Source organism: Pieris napi, chromosome 18 (assembly GCF_905475465.1).
Source record: "Pieris napi chromosome 18, ilPieNapi1.2, whole genome shotgun sequence".
NCBI classification, from domain to species: Eukaryota; Metazoa; Arthropoda; class Insecta; order Lepidoptera; family Pieridae; genus Pieris; species Pieris napi.
The window spans coordinates 8,354,016-8,374,768 of record NC_062251.1 but is presented as its reverse complement, the minus strand read 5'-3'; the positions used below and the strand labels follow the sequence as shown (position 1 = coordinate 8,374,768).

At 34.8% G+C, this 20,753-nt stretch overlaps 2 protein-coding genes and 1 long non-coding RNA gene across 3 annotated transcripts; 2 read left to right on the top strand and 1 right to left on the bottom strand.

Moving 5' to 3' along the window:
• The first annotated feature begins 103 nt into the window (after positions 1 to 103).
• On the top strand, positions 104 to 1,416 carry LOC125058325 (dioxygenase tasH-like). The gene has a single exon (XM_047662389.1). The coding sequence runs from the start codon at positions 348 to 350 to the stop codon at positions 1,266 to 1,268; it is 921 nt and encodes a 306-aa protein (XP_047518345.1). The 5' UTR covers positions 104 to 347; the 3' UTR covers positions 1,269 to 1,416.
• Positions 1,417 to 3,045: 1,629 nt separating this feature from the next.
• On the top strand, positions 3,046 to 4,204 carry LOC125058460 (dioxygenase tasH-like). Its single transcript, XM_047662536.1, has one exon. It carries the CDS (start codon positions 3,372 to 3,374, stop codon positions 4,179 to 4,181), a length of 810 nt encoding a protein of 269 aa, XP_047518492.1. The 5' UTR covers positions 3,046 to 3,371; the 3' UTR covers positions 4,182 to 4,204.
• Positions 4,205 to 4,726: 522 nt separating this feature from the next.
• LOC125058591 lies at positions 4,727 to 13,781 on the bottom strand. Its single transcript, XR_007118446.1, has 6 exons — positions 13,570 to 13,781; positions 12,818 to 12,889; positions 12,304 to 12,315; positions 9,211 to 9,348; positions 5,875 to 5,977; positions 4,727 to 5,029 (listed from the first exon to the last, which is right to left on the bottom strand). It is a non-coding gene; the product is annotated as an uncharacterized LOC125058591 (long non-coding RNA).
• Between the last annotated feature and the right edge of the window lie 6,972 nt (positions 13,782 to 20,753).

Below are 20,753 nucleotides of genomic sequence, written 5' to 3'. Positions count from 1 at the left end.
TTTGGTTGGCATTTATCTGTAAAATGGTTTATGTTTAATCTTTTAGATAAACATCTATAATCTGTATAATAGTCGGTAGTCAAATATTATCAATAAAAGTGTCACTTGTCAATGATCAAAGTTTGTCAAAACTGAAAACAATTTAGTCAGCTGATTTCATATAAAAACTTAATTATTTCTTGTGAAGGGGACTTCTTATGTTACTATAGAATTATAACATTAATTTGTAGATTGTAATATTAAAACAAAAAATGTCTTACAGCTATAGTAGATGATTCATCAAGAACCAAGGCCGTCGGCTCGTGACGTTACATTTAATTATGAAATAAGTTGATTGAGATGACCTAATGCTTATACTTAACACGCTCACAATTCTCATCCAAGTGGTGTTTATTGTGTTTATGTCCATAATATCTATGAATATAATCCGACACTTTACGAGTGTGAAAAAAATGGTTTTGATAGCTCCTGCGCTCTTTGTGAATCATGGAGGTGGTCCACTACCATTATTAGGTGACAAGGACCATATGGGACTGACAAATTTCTTACGTGATGAAGTGAAAAAGCATGTGAACTTTAAGGATTTAAAAGCTATCATATTGGTAACAGCACATTGGCAGGAGAAACATGTAAGTATATCATCCAACAGTCATCATGATCTTTATTTTGATTACTATGGCTTTCCCCCAGAATCTTATGAGTACACATACGACGCACCTGGGCATCCTGAACTAGCAAAACAGGTGTACTCAGCCCTATCAGATGCCGGGATTGAAGCCAAATTAGATTCTTCCCGAGGCTGGGATCATGGTGTATTTGTACCAATGATGTTAATGAATCCAGAAGCAAACATTCCAATAGTACAACTTTCTGTTCTAACAAATCAAGATGCGGAACAGCATTATCGAGTTGGTGAGGTATTGCACCAATTTAGAAAAGATGGGATTGCTATAATAGGTTCAGGTATGTCGTACCACAATATGAGAGAATTTATGTATGGAAGGAGTGGCCACAAGGTTGTAAATGAGGAGTTTGATTCATTCTTGAATGAAGCATGTACAACTAATAATGATAAGAGAAAAGAAAAGCTTATAATTTGGGACCAACAACCAGGAGCAAGAGAAGCACATCCACCTCGTGCAGCAGAACACTTCATGCCATTGGTAGTGATTGCGGGTGCTGGTGGAAAGGCACCAGGAGAGAGGATCTTCAACTGGGATCTAAGTGATAGTTTTAGATTAAGTGGATTTATATGGAAAGATGAATAAATATTTTCATTTTCTTCACATACTTAACATTGTATTAACGCTTGATATTGAGGGTCCAAATATGGTAACATAAAATTAGTAGGCTATTCTTCTATTTGCAATATTTTATGAAATAAACATCTTTAATAAACTATTATTTTATTATTAATGTATGGTTTTAATTTACCATGAATACACAGCTTTTTCAAAGAGTAGGTTGCATCTTCTTAAAAGCTCGGCAACGCAATCGCGAGCCCTCTGGCATTGAGAGTGTCCATGGGCAGCGGTATCACTTACCATCAGGTGAGCCTCCTGTCTAACCCCGTTCAATAAAAAAACCTTAGTAGCCTTCAAACACTAAGCCGCATATCACCAAATTTCATCTGTTACAATAATTCTTTAAGTCTGGTAGAGTCCTTTCCAATGCTTTCGAAATCAAAGAAAGTTACAGTTTATGAAGGCCAAGATGCCTTAACAGTAGTGTATGTAGAAAGTCGAAAACTAAATGTGTATGGAAATGACAGTTTGTGTCGAAAAGTTTTCATACAAATTTAGTTTTTGCTTTTCTACATACAATACTGTTAAGGCATTTTGACTAAGGCCCCGGATCTTAATAACACCACAGACAAAGTAATAGAGCAGCAATATTCATACAAAAATAAATATTCCGAAAACGCTGGCTATAGTGTGATGGCGCCACTGATAAGAAGAATTATTTAATTTAGGGAAAAGTTCAAGATTCAATTATTGAGAAGTTTTGCTAAAAACTTATTTAACATCTCTGCCAACAACAAGAAACAAAGCCTGTGAGGACATTGTCGACACATAGTTCGAAAATATTTTAGGAGAGTCTCCTGCAACGGCTCTCTGCTCAATCAATGGATGAACATGGAGTCTTCGTCGTCGCCGGTTTTTATTTTTTTAAGATAGGTAGTACAAAGAAGCAATAACTAATACACTCCGCATTTTTGTCTTCGTCCAGTGAGGCGGTCACTACGATACTAAAACGAACCACGCTGACAGTCAGCGCTGACGAACTACGCGCTGATCTATGAGCGCTGACGGTGAGCGTGAGACTAAATTCAGCCTTAAAGTGCTTTGCAGATTTAACATAATATGGAAACGTTTGGAGTGGGTACATGGTGATCATACACGCACGTTATTTTTAACGTTGCGTCAATGTGCTTAAACTCGATAAATTAAATAAAAACTCAATATTAACTGCTTTGTTTGATTTGATTGATATCTTGCACTATTTCAAGCTAAGCAACAGTTTTTGATAAAGAATTCTAATTATGTATTTTATTTATTTTATTAAAAACACTTAGACAGTACAGAAAGCCAAAACAGATTACATAGATAAACAATATTATATACGAAAAATAAAACAAATAAGCACATCAATAGACAAAACCATATAAAGAAAACTGAAATTTAATATTATAACAACAAATAATACTAAATATTTCATATCACTACCTAAACAAATATAGAGTCTTCCCGCCTCTTCAAATATTTACTCACATCTTTGGTGAGGTGGAAAATATCAATATCCTCATAATTAGTGTCATAGTTAGATAAAACCCGAAACATTGGTGAATTATGCAGGTAAATATTTGTTATTTGGATATAGCTTCTGACATCTTGTAAACAAAATAATGGTCTAATACCAGAATACAGCTAAATTAATATTTAATTGTGCCGAGAATCGAACCCGCTTCAAACTTTAAGTATTTTTTAATTCTATACAAAAATACTTAAATTTCATTATTCAAACGCGTTAAATAATGTTTTTTTAAATTCAAAATTTAAATCGATGGTTCGTCTTCTTGCTGAAAGCCATTCGAAATTGTGCCGATCAAATACGTTTAAACCAGTACAGGGTTTTAAATTGTTATACTCGTGTAAATAAAAGAGATCCGCTACATGTATTAAATGACAAATAAGAACAAAAATCCTAATAAAATATTATTACTAATCGTGCGTACCAATTATTTAACAAGTAGGTATATAAGCATTGTTATCACTTATCATAATGTATTTAATTCATGGAGCATATTAATTACTAGCAGTTCTATTTTTGTAAGTTAAGCAGTTAAACGCTTCGTAAATTTTGCCTGTTTAATGGAAAAATACGCGCCATCTTTGTTTATAAACCATGGCGGAGGGCCTTTGCCTGTATTAGGTGAGAAACATAACATAGAAATCGCAGATTCATTACGTAATATATCTTCATTTGTGGATTTTAAACGTATAAAGGCAATAATATTAGTAACAGCTCACCGTGAAGAGGACATTGTTACGATATCTTCCGGGAAGAACAACGATTTAATTTACGATTATTCCAATTTCCCGCCAGAGAGCTATGAGTTCAAATACCCAGCGGTCGGTGACCCCATTTTGGCGGGAAGACTGCACAGAGCATTCGAAAACGCGAATATACCATCGAGCTTAGATGAGAAAAGAGGCTGGGACCATGGAGTGTTTATACCAATGATGCTAATTAACCCAAAAGCCGATATACCCATTGTTCAAGTGTCAATTTTAAAAAATCAAAATGCCCGTGATCATTACAACGTTGGAAAAGTGTTATACGAATTTAGGAAGGAAGGTATTGCTATTATTGGCTCGGGCATGTCATACCACAATATGAAAGAATTTAAAAAGGCAGTACAGCTGTACAACGATGAAGTTGTTGTTAATGAGGAGTTTGACAAATTCCTTAATGCTGTATGCTTGGGTGTGTTGAACCCGGAAGCTATTTTTGATTGGGATAAGACACCACAAGGGTACGAATGTCATCCTTTGGGAGAAGCAGAACATTTGATGCCTTTGATCGTAAGTTTGGGTGCGGCTGGAAATAATACTGGGAAAACTATATTTTCGTCAGTGTTTATTAAGAAATTTAAGCTCTGTGCGTTTATTTGGAACTAATATTAAAAAAAATAAACATTACAGTACGAGGTTTTATTTTGAACTGATATATCAAAAATGAGAATTATAGTTTTTTTTTTATTGGACAATTCACACCAATTGACCTAGTCCCATGCTAAGCTGGTGAAGCTTGTGTTATGGGTACTAGGCAACGGATATACATACATGTTATAGATAGATAGACATATAAATACATATTTTAAACACCCAAGACCTAAGCACAACACCAAATGCTCATCACATCGATGTTTGTCTCAGCCGGGGATCGAACCCGGAACCCATGGATCCGCAGTCAGGGGTACTAACCACTAGACCAATGAGCCGTCAAATTTTGTATTATATTATATTTTGTATTTTAGCCCTTGGAATAATTTTAATCAACTCAAGAACGACATTAATTATTTCTATTAGTTCATTATGACTGAATGTTTCTTATTCCTATTTTAAATTCAACGAAAAACAACGCAGCAACGAACGTCTCAGTTTCTTTAAAGTAAAAACATATTAAGTTGTATAAACGGCTAGTTGTAAATAATACAAATTAGTATAAAATAAAAAATATATTTTATCAAAATAAATTCAACATTTCTGAACGATAATACTGATAACAATTTACTACACAAAAATTCTATTACCATTGTAATACAAAACGTCTCCTTTAAGACTCCTGAAAGATGAAACGCTTCCTTTGATTTTTTTTCGTTTCATCTTTCATTGAACGTTTGATTTTGATTCATCAAATGTGAAGACGGATCACGTGTGAATTGGACTAAAGAAGCTTTGAGACATTTCTAATAAGACCACCAACCACTCAGAACTTCTTTAATCTAGTCCCAATTAACTCCAACCTGAAATATTAAAAAACGTTAATTAATTAATACATTCAAATAAACCAAACAGAATATTACTCAATTAAAAAACGACGCTAGCCAGATTATTAAAAAAAAGCAACATGGCGCGTAACGGAAAAATGTAACACTAAATTTTTTTCCAACCCCGATAAAGAAGTTTCACTTCAAAAGGGTGCGTTTACCTACTTACGTACGCGCGTAAGAAGTTATACATCTTTGGCATTATTAAAAATAGTTTTTGATTGCATGCAAATAATTATTTAAAATTAAATAATCAAAGACTGGAAAAGGAGTCATTATAGTCAATAAAGTTCAGTTAAAATTTGAAAAATTAAATAAATAAATATTTATTAATTTTATATTTATTATTATTTTCTAATATTAATTAGTATTGATTTAAATATTCAATTTAAATCACTTCTGATTATAATTCAGACGCACATATAAAATTCGCACTTGTATAATGAAAACACGTGTTTTAAATGTAGAAACTCAAAGCATGTGGATAAATATTATAAATATAAATATACAGTGAACAGAGGCGGCGTGCGTGCCAACACGCGCCACTAACTTCATTCTGTTAATTTTGTGTCACGATGCGCGCGCATCGTAAAATCTCACTCTCATCAATTTTTCATAACGCGTAGAAGTATAACTTCAAAAAAACTCGAAAATGGCATAGACTATAGAATTTGCCGGCCAACCAAAGATAAATAATTTGTACACAGAACTCAGTGCAATGAAACGTGATGTCATACTTTAATTTAAATATTTGGTTATATTTATTATTCGTATCGCAATTCAAATATACGAGATAAGATAATTGAGCTTAAAACTCTTACCACGAGAATTTAAGATGACGACCTCTTCCTTAGACGGTATCTTCGATCGCAGCGTTTGCATCTCTTAAACCTCCCCGAGCGAGATCGGCATCTCCAGTTGTACCTGGGAATTAATAAAATTATTTTGAAAAATACGAAATACAATACTCTCGACTACGGAGGATGTATCGTAAATAGGTATTTTATTAAATAAAAAATAAAAAATGTGTGCGTGTACTAGGTGTACACACGTAAGAAGTGAAACTTCTTTATGACCTTATTTTTCAAAAAATGATCTACTATATTATGCAACTTTACAGAAATTGGTTAAATAAAGTTTAACAAAAGGCTTTTATTATCATAGACATGAATACAAATACAATTATTTCATTTTACCTTATTACTACTAAGATTATTACAGAATTTCATTAATTGTAATAGAATTATTACTATCATTGTTATCGTTATTATATGTATATTTTTGTTATTAATGGCTTCGGATCAACCGTGGTAGGGACAAGAAAAAGATGGCGCGTAACCGAAAAACGTGACGATTTGCTACAAAATTTCTCCCATACGTCGATAAAGAACTTTCATTCCAACGCCGATAAAGAAGTTTGACTTCAAAAAGCAACATGGCGCGTAACGGAAAAATGTGACGCGTAACGAAAAAATGTTACACTAAATTGTTTTCCAACCCCGATAAAGTTTCACTTCAATAATTTTTTTTATTATTATGGAACATAAGATACATGTATCACTTATTCCACGTCATGAAATTTGAATTTGTAGGCATCCCTACTCATCGGCAAAAAACACAGAGGGTGTAGGCCGAGAGAAAAAGCCGGCGTAAAAAACTCTCGGCTCTTTTAAAATAGCAAATCAAAATACTATATATTACTTAACTAGCAGACTCGGCCAAGCGTTGCTGTGGCTAAGGTTTTTGTTATATTACATTGCAGTAGTAAACTATTCAAGGGAAACGGAAGGAGGAACACCAGTTATGGGGACCATCATGCTTTTTTGGTGGTTATGCCATTAAATTGTAACTTAGGTGAAACGTTGGTACTTTCAACACAGCGCCATCTGTGACTATCAAATAATAAACAAATATTTTGCAATAAAATAATATTGCGGGTATAAATTAAGATTTAAGCTTTCCTATCTTTTAAGTTGGATCAAACTACACACGGTGTGCAAATTTGATTTATATCGGTTCGGTAGTAAAGGAGTCCATCGCGGATAAACAACGTGACACGTAATTTATATATATTAAGATTATACAAATTAACCTTCCTCATAACACTACTAGGTATGTGGTGAGCTACCTACCGCGATCATTACATATTTAACTAAATTTTTGAAGTTATACTTCTTTTGGCGCGTTAGGAAAAAATTATGAGAATGAAATTTTTACGATCTGTTCAAACGTCGGTAAAACAGTCTGGGCCGCTAGTTGGCGCTTGCTCTGTTTTATCGACAAGTTGCATTGTCTGTCATGGCGTAGTGTTTTTCAGAGTCGTGTTTATTTAACCCAAAATAATGATTTCTATACGAGAAAACACGTTCCAATGTGATAAAAAACAGTGTTTATTGTAAAATATCATGATAAGTACATATTATATCGTTTCGATTGGAAGTGACCATTTAAATGGACAAGAAAAATGCAATTCGACGAAGGAAACTTCCCTCTAAAGTGCTCGAAGAAATTTTTTACGCGACGAAGTATATAACTTCTAACGCGTGTACACAAGTACATACACGTTTTTTTTTATAAAACAGGCAATTAGGCAGGACGCTCATCTGATGTTAAGTGATGCCGTATGGAGTCTCAATGCCAGACGGCCCGCGAGTGTGTTGCCGTTTTAAGAATTGGTACGCTCTTTTCCTAAAGAACCAAGTCGAATTGAATTCAATGAACAGATGGTTCCACATAGTGGTGGTGCGCGGCAAAAACGGCCTTAAAAACGCTGAGTTGTGGAACAGCGGACGTCGAGGTGATACGGGCGTATTTATTATAACTACAACATATCTAGTAACACAGAGAATATACATAAAAATAAATAAAAATGTGTGTTAAATAAAGTTAAATTTTAGTTAAGTTAAAGTTAAATTAGATAGGTTTAACAAAAGGCTTTTATTATCATAGACATGAATACAAATACAATTATTTCATTTTAACTTATTACTGTACTACTATGTAGTACTAAGATTATTACAGAATTTCATTAATTGTAATAGAATTATTAGTATTACTATCATTGTTATCGTTATTATATATTTTTGTTACTAATGGCTTCGAATCTCTTCGGATCAACTGTGGTAGGGACAAGAAAAAGATGGCGCGTAACCGAAAAATGTGACAAATGTGTGTAAATTTTTTTCCAATGCCGATAAAGAAGTTTGACTTCAAAAAGCAACATGGCGCGTTACCTGCTACTAAATTTCTCCCATACGTCGATAAAGAAGTTTCACTTCATAAGATGGCGCGTAACGGAAAAATGTGACGCGTAACGCAAAAATGTTACACTAAATTTTTTTCCAACCCCGATAAAGAAGTTTCACTTCAAAAAGAGCAGTGTTAGCCTAGTGACAACCTGTGACGTTCATCTCTCATCATGCCCCGGCTGAGCATCAATGGACAAAGTGCGCATTTAACGCTCAAATATCAACTGCGTATGTCACAGGCTGATCACTCACTTGCCTAAAAATTGTCGCGAAACGGATACGGAAATCCGCTAAGACCAATGGTTATACATATAACTAGCTGATCCGGCAAACGTCGATTTGCCATGTATATCATTTATAATAAAAAATAGGTGTTGATCGTAGAGGGGTGAAAATTAGGGGTTGTATGTATTTTTTTATGCTTTTTTTAAAGTCAAGGTGCTTTTACAGCGTGACCGAGTATTTAGAACATAAGTTTAACAATTACTCATAAATGACTTCTTATTATGACATTTGCATGCCTGTTATTGTATGGCTGATTGTGCGGACTTTTCTTGTTGTTGTTTTTATTTTATTTTGTACCACTATAATGGCAAATAAAGGGTTTATTATTATTATTATTATCTAAAATTGAAAAAAAAATTTAGGGGTGGATTACCCATAACATTTAGGGGGATGAAAAATAGATATTGTCCGATTCTCAGACCTACCCAATATGCACACAAAATTTCATGAGAATCGGGTAAACCGTTTCGGAGGAGTTTAACCACAAACACCGCGACACGAGAATTTTATATATTAGATAAATTCACCTTTGTATAAATTAAAGTCTTGAACTTGGATCCTATTTCCAAATAATAAAATCATTTAAATAATAGTTACACCATTTGTACCCGCTATATCTCTTACCGTCCCCGGCTCCGGCGAGAACATGATCTGCGCCGACGAGATCGCGATCTTCGTCGACAACGACTCCTTGGTCGTATTGAATATCGGCGATCTCCACAACGACATCGTTTAAACCGGCCGGACTTTGACCGGCAGCGTCTGTAATAGTATAATCTTTATTTTTTAAAGTAGTAATATATAGGTGAGACGGCTCCACATAGGGAAATCTGTTGTGATGACAACTTTTCACAGACAAGAACGAAATAAATGTGTAGCGACACCTACAATTTACGACGAAAACCCTTTTAGGTTGAATAAAGCACTCAACATCCTTCCTTCACAATGTTTCATAATTAAGATTTTTCAAAACTTAATATGAATCTAACATTTCCACTATCTTATGACTAATGCTATACTACAGTTTATTTATTCTATAAGGAAACAATACACAAATATAGGATATAAAAAGAATTGTCGTTTGCTTCACGGATTAAAAATGTAAGAGTAGAAAACATAACTAAAATAAACAAATCTATAATAAACTACATAGTACAAAACAAAGTTGCTTTCTCTGTCCCTATGTATGCTTAAATCTTTAAAACTACGCAACGGATTTTGATGCAGTTTTTTTTAATAGATAGAGTGATTGGAGAGGAAGGAAGGAAGGTTTATATGTATAATAACATTCATTATATTATATGGATGGAGAAATACTGTTATTGCGAACCCTACGAGATTTATCAAAATAATGTACTAAGTATTATACACATTGAAAAGGTCTACAGAAATCTCCTCGATGGTATATGTCTACCTCTTATGGATATCCCACAATAAATTTTTTTTGTAATTTACATTTTACGACAAATAATGGTTAATTTTCGAAGCGATTTTAACCAACACAGCATTAACCCTTATCCAATTAAATACCTTAAATACATTGTTGATTTAATATAGATCTATATGGCCCTTTACAGCATATGATTTAAATGAATATTTTCGAAGATATTACAAATTTCAAAATTGCGCAGCGCGTCGGAGGCCGCGGCAGCATTGCATCCGTGCGAAGCCGGGGCGGGTCGCTAGTAAACTAATAAATACTAACAAATAACTACTATAAATAAACAACAATGAATACATGGAAAAAAACAATTCTTTAAACTAAAAAGATTAACGATGAAAATATAACTACATAAGAACCAAATAAAAATCAACTTTCCTACATTACTCAAATAAACGATATTACAAAAACGTTACGATGATCTTTCTACACAAAAAAGCAATTCAAAATTTTATTTTACCTTATTCCGAAAATTTATTACAGTAAAAAGTGCAAAGGTATGCAAAATTAATTATAGACTTGACAAATCATTATAAATTTCACACTACAGAAATATAAGTAGAGATATTTCCGCGTTATACGGACATACCGCAAAAATTAATCGGACGGAAATCGCGTTGTAAGGGTTTACTGTATTAGGGAGCGTTCAAGTAGGTATTACGTAACGCAATTTTTGGAGGTTATTGACCCCCCCGTGTAACTCGCCGTAACGTTTTTCAGTACCCAAGTAAAGTGTACAAGTGGTGTAAGTCGAAAAAAAAATTAAAAATAACTCGTAATTTAATCCCCGCCCCGCATCGTAACGTTTCACAACAGGACCCCCCCCTCGCAAAATCCGTTACGTAATACTTGCACGCTCCCTTATTAAACATTATTAAACAGTGGCGTCACCATTTAGGGTTTCTGTACCAGCTTGTTAATAGGCAAGTGATCAGCCTTCGCTTTTAGGTGTAGGGCCGGTTTCCTTACGATGTTTTCCTTCACTGTACCAGCGAGTATTAGAAGTGCCCACAAAATATAAAGTCCGTGGCACAGCCGGGGATCGAACCTTCGATCTCATGGCAGCACTTAAGACAAAACGTTAAATATTTCCTTAAGATGAACAATACTTAAAATATGTATGCTTACTAACCCTTTGTTATAGTTTTGAGTTTTCAAATTTATATGGGGTTGGTGAACCCAAGTGTTTTCCAAGAACTCGGGGTTTTTGTACCCAAGGGATAATATGTACCAGAACCAGTGTGTTGCACAGATCTTCGTTAACAAAGACGTTGCACTTACTGAATGCTGTCTCCGAAACTATCGACATCTTTATATGTTCGCAGAATCACAGTAGCGATATTGTGTATTTTATGTATGTATTTAAATTGCAAACAATAATATTATATTTTATTTTATTACTTTTTCTCGACATAATCGTAGTGGTTTAGTACTGTATGGATAGTGAATGAAGGAACGAAATTCCTTTCGATTAATTTATATGTTAATTGGTATCATAACAGTATGATAGATTTTCTCGACACCAATCTTACGACGAAAAAAAAGCCAACATCACGAGGTGTTCCCAGGCGGTCACCCATCCAAGTACTGACCTCGCCCGACGTTGCTTAACTTCGGTGATCGGACGAGAACCGGTGTATTACAATAGCAAATAGCAAAAAAGTGTCGTGACAGCTTTTCGTAAGAATTTTTTCCGTCTAGCCTCCTTTCACAAGGAACTTCGTTCCAATAAATAAAATAAGTCAATGTTGTTTGATAAAAAGCGTTACAATATATGCCAAATTGCAGAGTTTTCCAGGTAGACTTAAAATTTTAAGGCCCTTTTCACACGTACCACAACCACTTTCAAACCTCAACCACACCACGTGGTCGGGCGTATATTTTGTATTGAAAATGAATAGGACTATTCACACGTACCACATTTTGCAGTCGTTATCGACCGTGGGTACTGTACCAGCGATACTGCGAACTAGTGGCCGAACACAGGTCAACACGTGATTGCGATATGAAAGCTGGAGTCGAACTATGTAGCTGCACACGACGTAACCGCATCGCAACCACATCGACATTTTGTCGGTACAACGCACCTACAAAAAGCTGCAGCGATACTGTCCACACGTAACCCCTTGACCGCATTTTGTCATTGCGATGTGGTGTGGTTGTGGTACGTGTGAAACAGCCCTTACAATTGTTAACTGTCACATATGACATCTACATAGATTATGTAACGGTATTCACACTTTGATGTAACATGTCTACCTTATAATCCAACTTACGTTTTGCGCATCCTGAAAGAGGTAAACTCATTAAATTAAATATATTTCTAATTAAAAAAAAATGTGCGTGTACTAGTGTACACACATTAGAAGTGAAACTTCTTTATGACCGTATTTTTCGAAAAATTATCTATATGCAACTTACTTTACAGAAATTGGTTAAATAAAGTTAAATTAGATAAAGTTTAACAAAAGGCTTTTAATATCACAGACTTGAATAAAAATAATACAATTATTTCATTTTACCTTATTACCACTAAGATTATTACAGAATTTCATAAATTGTAATAGAATTTTTAGTATCATTGTTATAGTTATTATAAATTTTTGTTATTAATGGTTTAGAATCTCTTCGAATCAACCGTGGTAGGGACGAGAAAAAGACACGCGTAACGATCAAATGTGACGCGTAACCGAAACATGTGACGCGTAACCGAAAAATGTTACACTAATTTTTTTTCCAACCCCGATAAAGAAGTTTCACTTCAATAATTAAAGTTTACAGATATCATACTTTCGCCTATTACACTTTCCCATTTTTGACTTCAATAGAACCCGAAGGATGTTTGACAATTAATTTGGATATCTGAAAGAACAAATTGTAATTTTTTTTTTATATTGTAGCTGGGACATTCAAATTAAATACTATTTTCTAAGATTAAAACTTATGTACACAAAGAAGTTAACCTTTTTGCGACAAAAGTTGCGTAGTATGATTGCTAAAACCAATTCGACTTAGGGTCACCAAGAAAAGAGCGTACCGATTCCTGAAAGGCCGGCAACGCACTCGCGAGCCCTCTGGCATTGAGAGTGTCCATGGGCGGCGGTATCACTTAACATCAGGTGAGCCTCCTGCCCGTTTGCCCCCTGTTTTACAAAAAAAAAAAAAGGTATTCACAGACTACCTATAATAGAACAAAACTCCTCAATCTATGAAAATTCTATAATAATATGCAAGTTAGAACTAGGGGACACTTAACCAAGTTTTGATAAATCTGCACTAGGATAGTGCGATAAAGGAACTTAAAAAAGATTCATCTCCATTTTTATAAATCACAAGATCTGTTGTCGAGTTTTGTCTATTAAAACATAAGCGCAAGGTGCTAATTAATTTTTTGAGCGTTTTCTGTCAGCAAAAGCGGAAAGTTCATTGATATATTGATTTTAATTTACATTTTTCCTATATACTTAATCATTAAACTGATATTATAAGGACAAAATAAACTACATAGACTATATAGATCGAGGTTTACTTAGACCACTTACCTTGCTTTTTCCGAATAATCTTGAAATCACAAACAGAAAATTTAAAAGATAAAAAATAAACGTAAAAAATTACCAAATGCTAATCATCGAAGACATGATGTTAAATTCTTTTTTCAAATACTCTGTCAAAGTCTCAATAATCAGTCGTAGACATTTTGTATAAAAAGGTTGTATAGCAGAGAAGTTTGATGTTGTACCTAATTTCAGTCTGGGCTGGATATTTATTTTATTAAATTAGTATTAGTTATCGCGGACTTTTTTTGTAGACATTGATGTCTTATATAAAACTGTAGGTATATCTTCTATGTAACTGTAGCATCACTTTGCCCTATTATAGTTTCCACAGCGTACGATATAGGGATATTTATTGATAGAAAAAAAAATTCTATTACACCGTAGACGGACTATGGTATATATGTCACCGTAAAATTGTAAAAACCGTTAGATTGTAATCTATCTCGCGAGATTGTAAACTGTTGAAAGATTGTGAACCTCAACGAACTTCTTACAAATTAACGTATTATTATTCGGTAGTTATATGAAATTGTTGGGAAGTAAAATTAATCTGTAATTGACCAAAGAAGTTTGAGTGATAACTAAGTTAGTGTAGTACAATCTACCGAATACCGATAACCGATAGATTACAATCTAACGGTTTTTACAATTTTACGTTAACATATATAGACCATGCATCAGCGTACAGCGTGTGAGATAGCGAATGATTGACATAACTTCATACGGTCTTACTAATAAAGATTTATGCACATCGTATATAGCCTGTTATATGAAAAATGTTACTAATAATTCCTGAATTGACAAGTTTGATGTATACGGCTGTTATAAGAGCCCTGTAAACGATCAAATTAAACAAAAATTGCGTCATTTGATCTGATTTCGTGTTTGACAGCATTTTTTGACTGTTTAGTTCAAGGAAAGATTTAAGTTAGTAGGAATTTGTGAGCCCTCAACGATCATACTTAAATTTTTTAGGCATCTCAAATAGTGGAAAGTGCCAAACTCCGCAACACGGCAGTGTTCCAGTGTTTGCAGGAAGAGCACGAAACAAATCTAAGGCAGATGGCTGAAACACATGAGCTCAAACAGAAGCTTGCCGAAGCTCACGAATGGGCTAGACAGGAGCATCTTCTAAGGCTCAATTTATTACAGCAGTAATTAAATGAATAATTATATACTTATAAATAACTAGCCGTTTCGCGCCCGCTTTGCTGGACGAATTAAAATAAATTTTATGTTTCATTATTTTTTTTTTTTTTCATATTTTTATTATTCTTCTTTTTAACTTCCCGCTAAGAAAATTGAAATATTTCGAAAATCGAGTTTTTAACAGATGTTGACGTTTTGCGGTTCTAGGAAGCCTCTTTTGTTTTTATTAGCGGGAAAAATGTTCATAAAAGTAAAACAGAAATAAAAAAATGAAGGAACGTTGGAATTAAAAAAATAAATAATAAAAAAGCCATAAACCATCTAGGAAAAATTTCGCATCGAATGGTGGTAGTTTCATGTCGATACGATCAGTGGTTTAGGCGGGATTGAGCCTCAAACGAAGACCATTTTCATTATATATATATAGATAATGAATATAACCCCTAGTATTGTCTTTGATTAACATAACCTTTACACATTTAAATAAAAACGCTTTTACCGGATTGAAGTTATGTATTATTATAAATTTACAATTATTTGACATACTTAATTTTAAAAATAAAAATAAAATACGTCGGATAAATTTAAAATTATGTCAAATAATTGTAAATTTATAATAATACATAACTTTAATCCAGGTCTTTCATATCAATAGCAATATTGTGGAGGATTGCCAGTGCTACTATATATAATTTGGCATTTTCTAATGACACTGAGAAGCTATGAAGAAGACAAAGACGATTCTGGGTGCATCCAATTTTAAGTGACAGACTTTCTTACAGCCTCTTTGTCACTTTGTATCCCGACTTGAGGTTACACGAAGGTAAATTTATTAACTACTAGCGACCCGCCCCGGCTTCGCACGAGTGCAATGCTGATACTAAATACACTACAGAAAAACTGTGCGGCCGGCCGGTACCGCCGCAAACGCTACGTCCCGCAATTTTTAAATCTGTAATATCTTCGAAAATATTCACTTAAATCATACGGTGTAAAGGGCCATATAGATCTATATTAAATGAACAATGTATTCAAGGCATTTAATTGGTTAAGGATTAATGCTGTATTGGTTAAAATCGCTTCGAAAATTAGCCATTATTTTGTCGTAAAAAGTAAATGACAAAAAAAAGTTATTGTGGGTTATCCATAAGAGATAGACATATACCATCACGGACTTTTCTGTAGACCTTTTCAATGTGTACAATACTTATAGACCAGTGCCGATAATTTTTGAAACCTAAAAAAATTACAGTAGGATGAAACCCATTAGAAAAGCAGGGGAATATGATCAAAATGAAAGGAAAAATAAATTACGGTCGATCTGAGGTCGGGAAGGGGTAGGGGGGGAGTTTTAAGGGTAAAAAACGGTTTATCTCGATTTCCGGCAAAACTACAAGTCCTATCGAAGAAAGTTAAATGGCAAAGTTGGAGGTAATAAAAAGATCTAAAACTTTTGTATTCACACATTTTTCACATAACCTCAAAATTTATGTGAAAAATTCAAAAAACCAACTTTTTGGTTTTTTATTTTTATCTTTAACAAAAATATTTTTTTCTTAACGAAATTTGGTCAAAACTTACCTTTCTATGTCCCAAATACACTGTAATTTATTTGATTAAAAATATTTATTTGTTCACCTTATTTTGAATTAATATCGAAAAAACACCCTAATTTTCAATCGAAAATTCTGACGTCAAAATTTCAGCTTTTTTCAAAAAGTTGGTGTGCTTTCAGTTCGTTGAAATCTCTACTTTCCTATGGTAAAAAAATATATATATATTACCATAGTAAATCTTCTCAGAAAACGCAAAAAATCGTATGCAGTAACGCCCAGACCTGTCATCCCCTTCCCTACTTCTCTATGAATCTTCTTTAAATTATAATCAGATGCCTATTTATTACTATTTTAAGATAACTTATATATACCTGAGTGACTTAAAAAAAAATTTAGCCTTTAGATGGGCTAAAATTTTCGTATTTCATAGAGAAGTAAGGAAGGGGATGACAGGTCTGGGCGTTACTGCATACGATTTTTTGCGTTTTCTGAGAAGATTTACTATGGTAATATATATATATTTTTTTACCATAGGAAAGTAGAGATTTCAACGAACTGAAAGCACACCAACTTTTTGAAAAAAGCTGAAATTTTGACGTCAGAATTTTCGATTGAAAATTAGGGTGTTTTTTCGATATTAATTCAAAATAAGGTGAACAAATAAATATTTTTAATCAAATAAATTACAGTGTATTTGGGACATAGAAAGGTAAGTTTTCACCAAATTTCGTTAAAAAAAAATAATTTTTGTTAAAGATAAAAATAAAAAACCAAAAACTTGGTTTTTTGAATTTTTCACATAAATTTTGAGGTTATGTGAAAAATGTGTGAATACAAAAGTTTTAGATCTTTTTATTACCTCCAACTTTGCCATTTAACTTTCTTCGATAGGACTTGTAGTTTTGCCGGAAATCGAGATAAACCGTTTTTTACCCTTAAAACTCCCCCCCTACCCCTTCCCGACCTCAGATCGACCGTAATTTATTTTTCCTTTCATTTTGATCATATTCCCCTGCTTTTCTAATGGGTTTCATCCTACTGTAATTTTTTTCACTTTTTATTTATTTTAAAGGCTATCTGCACTGGTCTATTAGTACATTATTTTGATAAAACTCGTAGGGTTCAGCCTGCGTTTGCAATGTAAGCGGAAAAAATGTAATTATTTACGACATCACATTAGAAACCTCAAAAATAACAGTACTTCTCCACTATTTAATGGATGTTATTATACATATAAACCTTCCTCTTGAATCACTCTATCTATTAAAAAAAAATCATCGCATCAAAATCCGTTGTGTAGTTTCAAAGATTTAAGCATACAAAGGGAAATAGGGACAGAGAAAGCGACTTTGTTTTATACTATGTAGTGATTTCCGGATGTCAGTTGCATCCTTTGATTTTTTATACGATTCTATGATTTAAAATCCAGTGAAGATGCTATAAGATATTGCATATCACCAAAAGAAAAACTCATTGTAACATTAAGAAATGGATGGGCACAATTTCATCTTCGGTACTCATTTTGCATCGATCTATGTGTCTTTCCGTCTCAAGCCGCGCGGATCAACTGAACAGTTCGATACAGGTTTGCAAAAGTTGTGCCGCGCGCGGCCGCGTGGAAGCGCGCGGTTCAAGATCTTGCGCGCGGGTCGGAGCGCGCCGTGCGTTGGCGTGCGGTACCGCGCGGTAATGTAGACAAAAATTACCGTTTATATTGATTGTAGAGGTGTGATTATTGTATATATAGATATTTCGCAATTGTATATGTAATACTGTCTACGCATCAATATTTCGTAATTCCACTTGCACGTGGATCAGTCAGTCGCCCTATAACCGCCATGTAAGTCAGAGGACAATAAAGCTAGTGAATTCTACTACGGTTTTCATTTAGTGTACCTCAAACACTAAACTGGTGACCCCGACGTGATTCGCGGGCGGCCTGACGTGATTCGCGGGCGGCCCGACGTGATTCAATGGATCCAAAGGAACAAAAGGGAAAATAAAAATAGGGCGGGGCGACTCACAAAAATAAGTAAAAATTTGTCGTGCAAGTATACGAAGAAAGCGCACAACAACGGCGAGATCGCAGCCATGGCCGGAGCATCATCAGCAGCACCGCAGATGCCTGTTGTAGCAGACACATTCACGGGGCTCGTGCAGCAATTGAACAAGCTCACGCTGGAAGTTGCGGCACTCCGCAGCGAGGTACAAGATCGAGGACGTCCCAGGGGTCGCAGCCATCAAGGCTACAGAAGCAGGTCCGCGTCGCGTAAAATAAGGACTCCAGGGGATCCAGCGTGGCTCTGCAGGTTCCACTATCGCTGGAGGAAGAACGCGAGGAGGTGCGAAGAACCTTGTGCCTGGCGTAAAGGCGCGGAAAACTAGAACCAGTATATTCGCAGGCGGTGGACGGATGTACTGAGGGACAGGTATCTAGTAATCACCGTTTGTTAGTTAGGGATAGTTTATCTAAGTTTACTTTCCTGATAGACACAGGAGCTAATATTTCTGTAATCCCGAAATGGTGTGTTAAACAACGCACACTAATTCATTGCGATTTTAAATTATACGCGGCTAATGACAGCGAGATAAAAACATATGGCATTTGTTATTTAACAATTACTTTTGGTCTTAGAAGAGAGTTAAAATGGCCGTTCATAGTGTGCGATGTTAAGCAACCAATAATCGGGGCAGATTTTTTAAGAAATTTTAGATTATCAGTTGATTTATATAATAATAGATTAGTTGACCTAGTTACTAATTTGAACGTTTGTGGAACAAAGAGTGTAAACTCGATAGGAGCGGTGAAGTCTATTAGTAGTAGCCAGCCGTACGCGGAATTACTTGAGCAATTCAAGGAAATCACGCGTCCACCTATTTTTAAGGAAGTGCCAGAGCATTCTGTCTATCACCATATTGAGACAACAGGCCCTCCAGTGTATACGCGTGCAAGGAAGCTGCCACCGCACAGGTACGATTTAGTTAAAAAAGAATTTCAGCTGATGCAGGAGTTAGGGATATGCAGACCATCGAGTAGTCCGTGGGCCAGTCCACTACATGTAGTGCCTAAAAAGAACGGTGAAATTCGACCTTGCGGGGACTATAGAATGCTTAATGCAATTACAAAACCGGACCGTTACCCGATTCCCAGAGTTCAGGACTTTACCTATGGTTTACATAACAAAAAAGTTTTTTCAAAAATTGATATTTGTCGAGCGTATCATGTTATAAAAGTTAGGCCGGAAGATATTGAAAAGACAGCGATTATTACCCCATTCGGACTTTTTGAGTTCCCAAGGATGACGTTTGGACTGCGTAATGCAGCACAAACATTCCAAAGGTTTATAAATAGTACGATATTAGCTGGCATAGAACATTTGAATAGTTTAGATGATAAGAATATAACCGGAGAATCATATGTATTCGGGTACCTTGATGACGTCATCATTGGATCGGATAACGAGTTAATACATCAAAAACATTTGCGACTATTGTTCGAGCGTTTCAGTAAATACAGTATGTCAATTAACTTAGGAAAATGTGTTTTTGGTCAAACAAAAATAGATTTTTTAGGATACGAGGTCTCAGAAAAAGGTATTAGTCCGTTACACGACAAAGTTCAAGCTATCGAAATGTACCCGAAGCCAGAAACTATTGTGGACCTTCGCAGGTTTCTCGGCATGTTAAACTTCTATAGAAATCACATACCGAACGCCGCGAAAGTACAGGGAACGTTAGATAGGTATTTACATGGAGCAAAAAAGAACGATAAGCGTAAGATACAGTGGACAGACGAGGCTAGTAGGGCATTTGATTTGTGTAAGGAGAATTTAAAAAACGCCGCTACTTTATCGCATCCGATTGCAAACGCAGAATTAGCTTTAATGACCGACGCATCCGATTTCAGTATCGGCTCGGTGTTACAACAAAAGGAAAACAATACTTGGAGACCCCTAGGATACTTTTCAAAAAGGCTTACGGAATCCCAAAAGAAGTACTGCACATATGATAAGGAACTTTTGGCGATTTACTCAGGCATCGTTTATTTTAGGGACTTAATAGAAGGTAGGAATTTTACGGTGTATACAGACCATAAACCGTTAACATTCGCATTTAGTAAGTTAGGCTCAAACAAAGAATTACCTAGAAGGGCGCGACAGCTGTTATTTATTAGCGAATTTACAAATAACATTCAACACGTAATAGGTAGTGAGAACGCAGTTGCGGACGCATTGTCGAGGATAGAAGAGATAACATGTCCGATGACGCTGAGTTAGCAAACTTATTGAGTACAAGTACCGCTAGTAGCATACAATTGAAACAAATGAACTTAAATAATTCCGATGATTTGATTTATTGCGAAACGTCTACTAAAAATATTAGGCCATACATTCCGAAAGAGTTTAGAAAGTCTATATTTGATTATTTCCATGGGTTAGCGCATCCAGGGGTAAAGGGTTCGCG

What these genes read in the sequence shown, in the direction of transcription:
- LOC125058325 (XM_047662389.1), top strand. Translation starts at nt 348, where the DNA reads ATGCTTATACTTAACACGCTCACAATTCTCATCCAAGTGGTGTTTATT.
- LOC125058460 (XM_047662536.1), top strand. Translation starts at nt 3,372, where the DNA reads ATGGAAAAATACGCGCCATCTTTGTTTATAAACCATGGCGGAGGGCCT.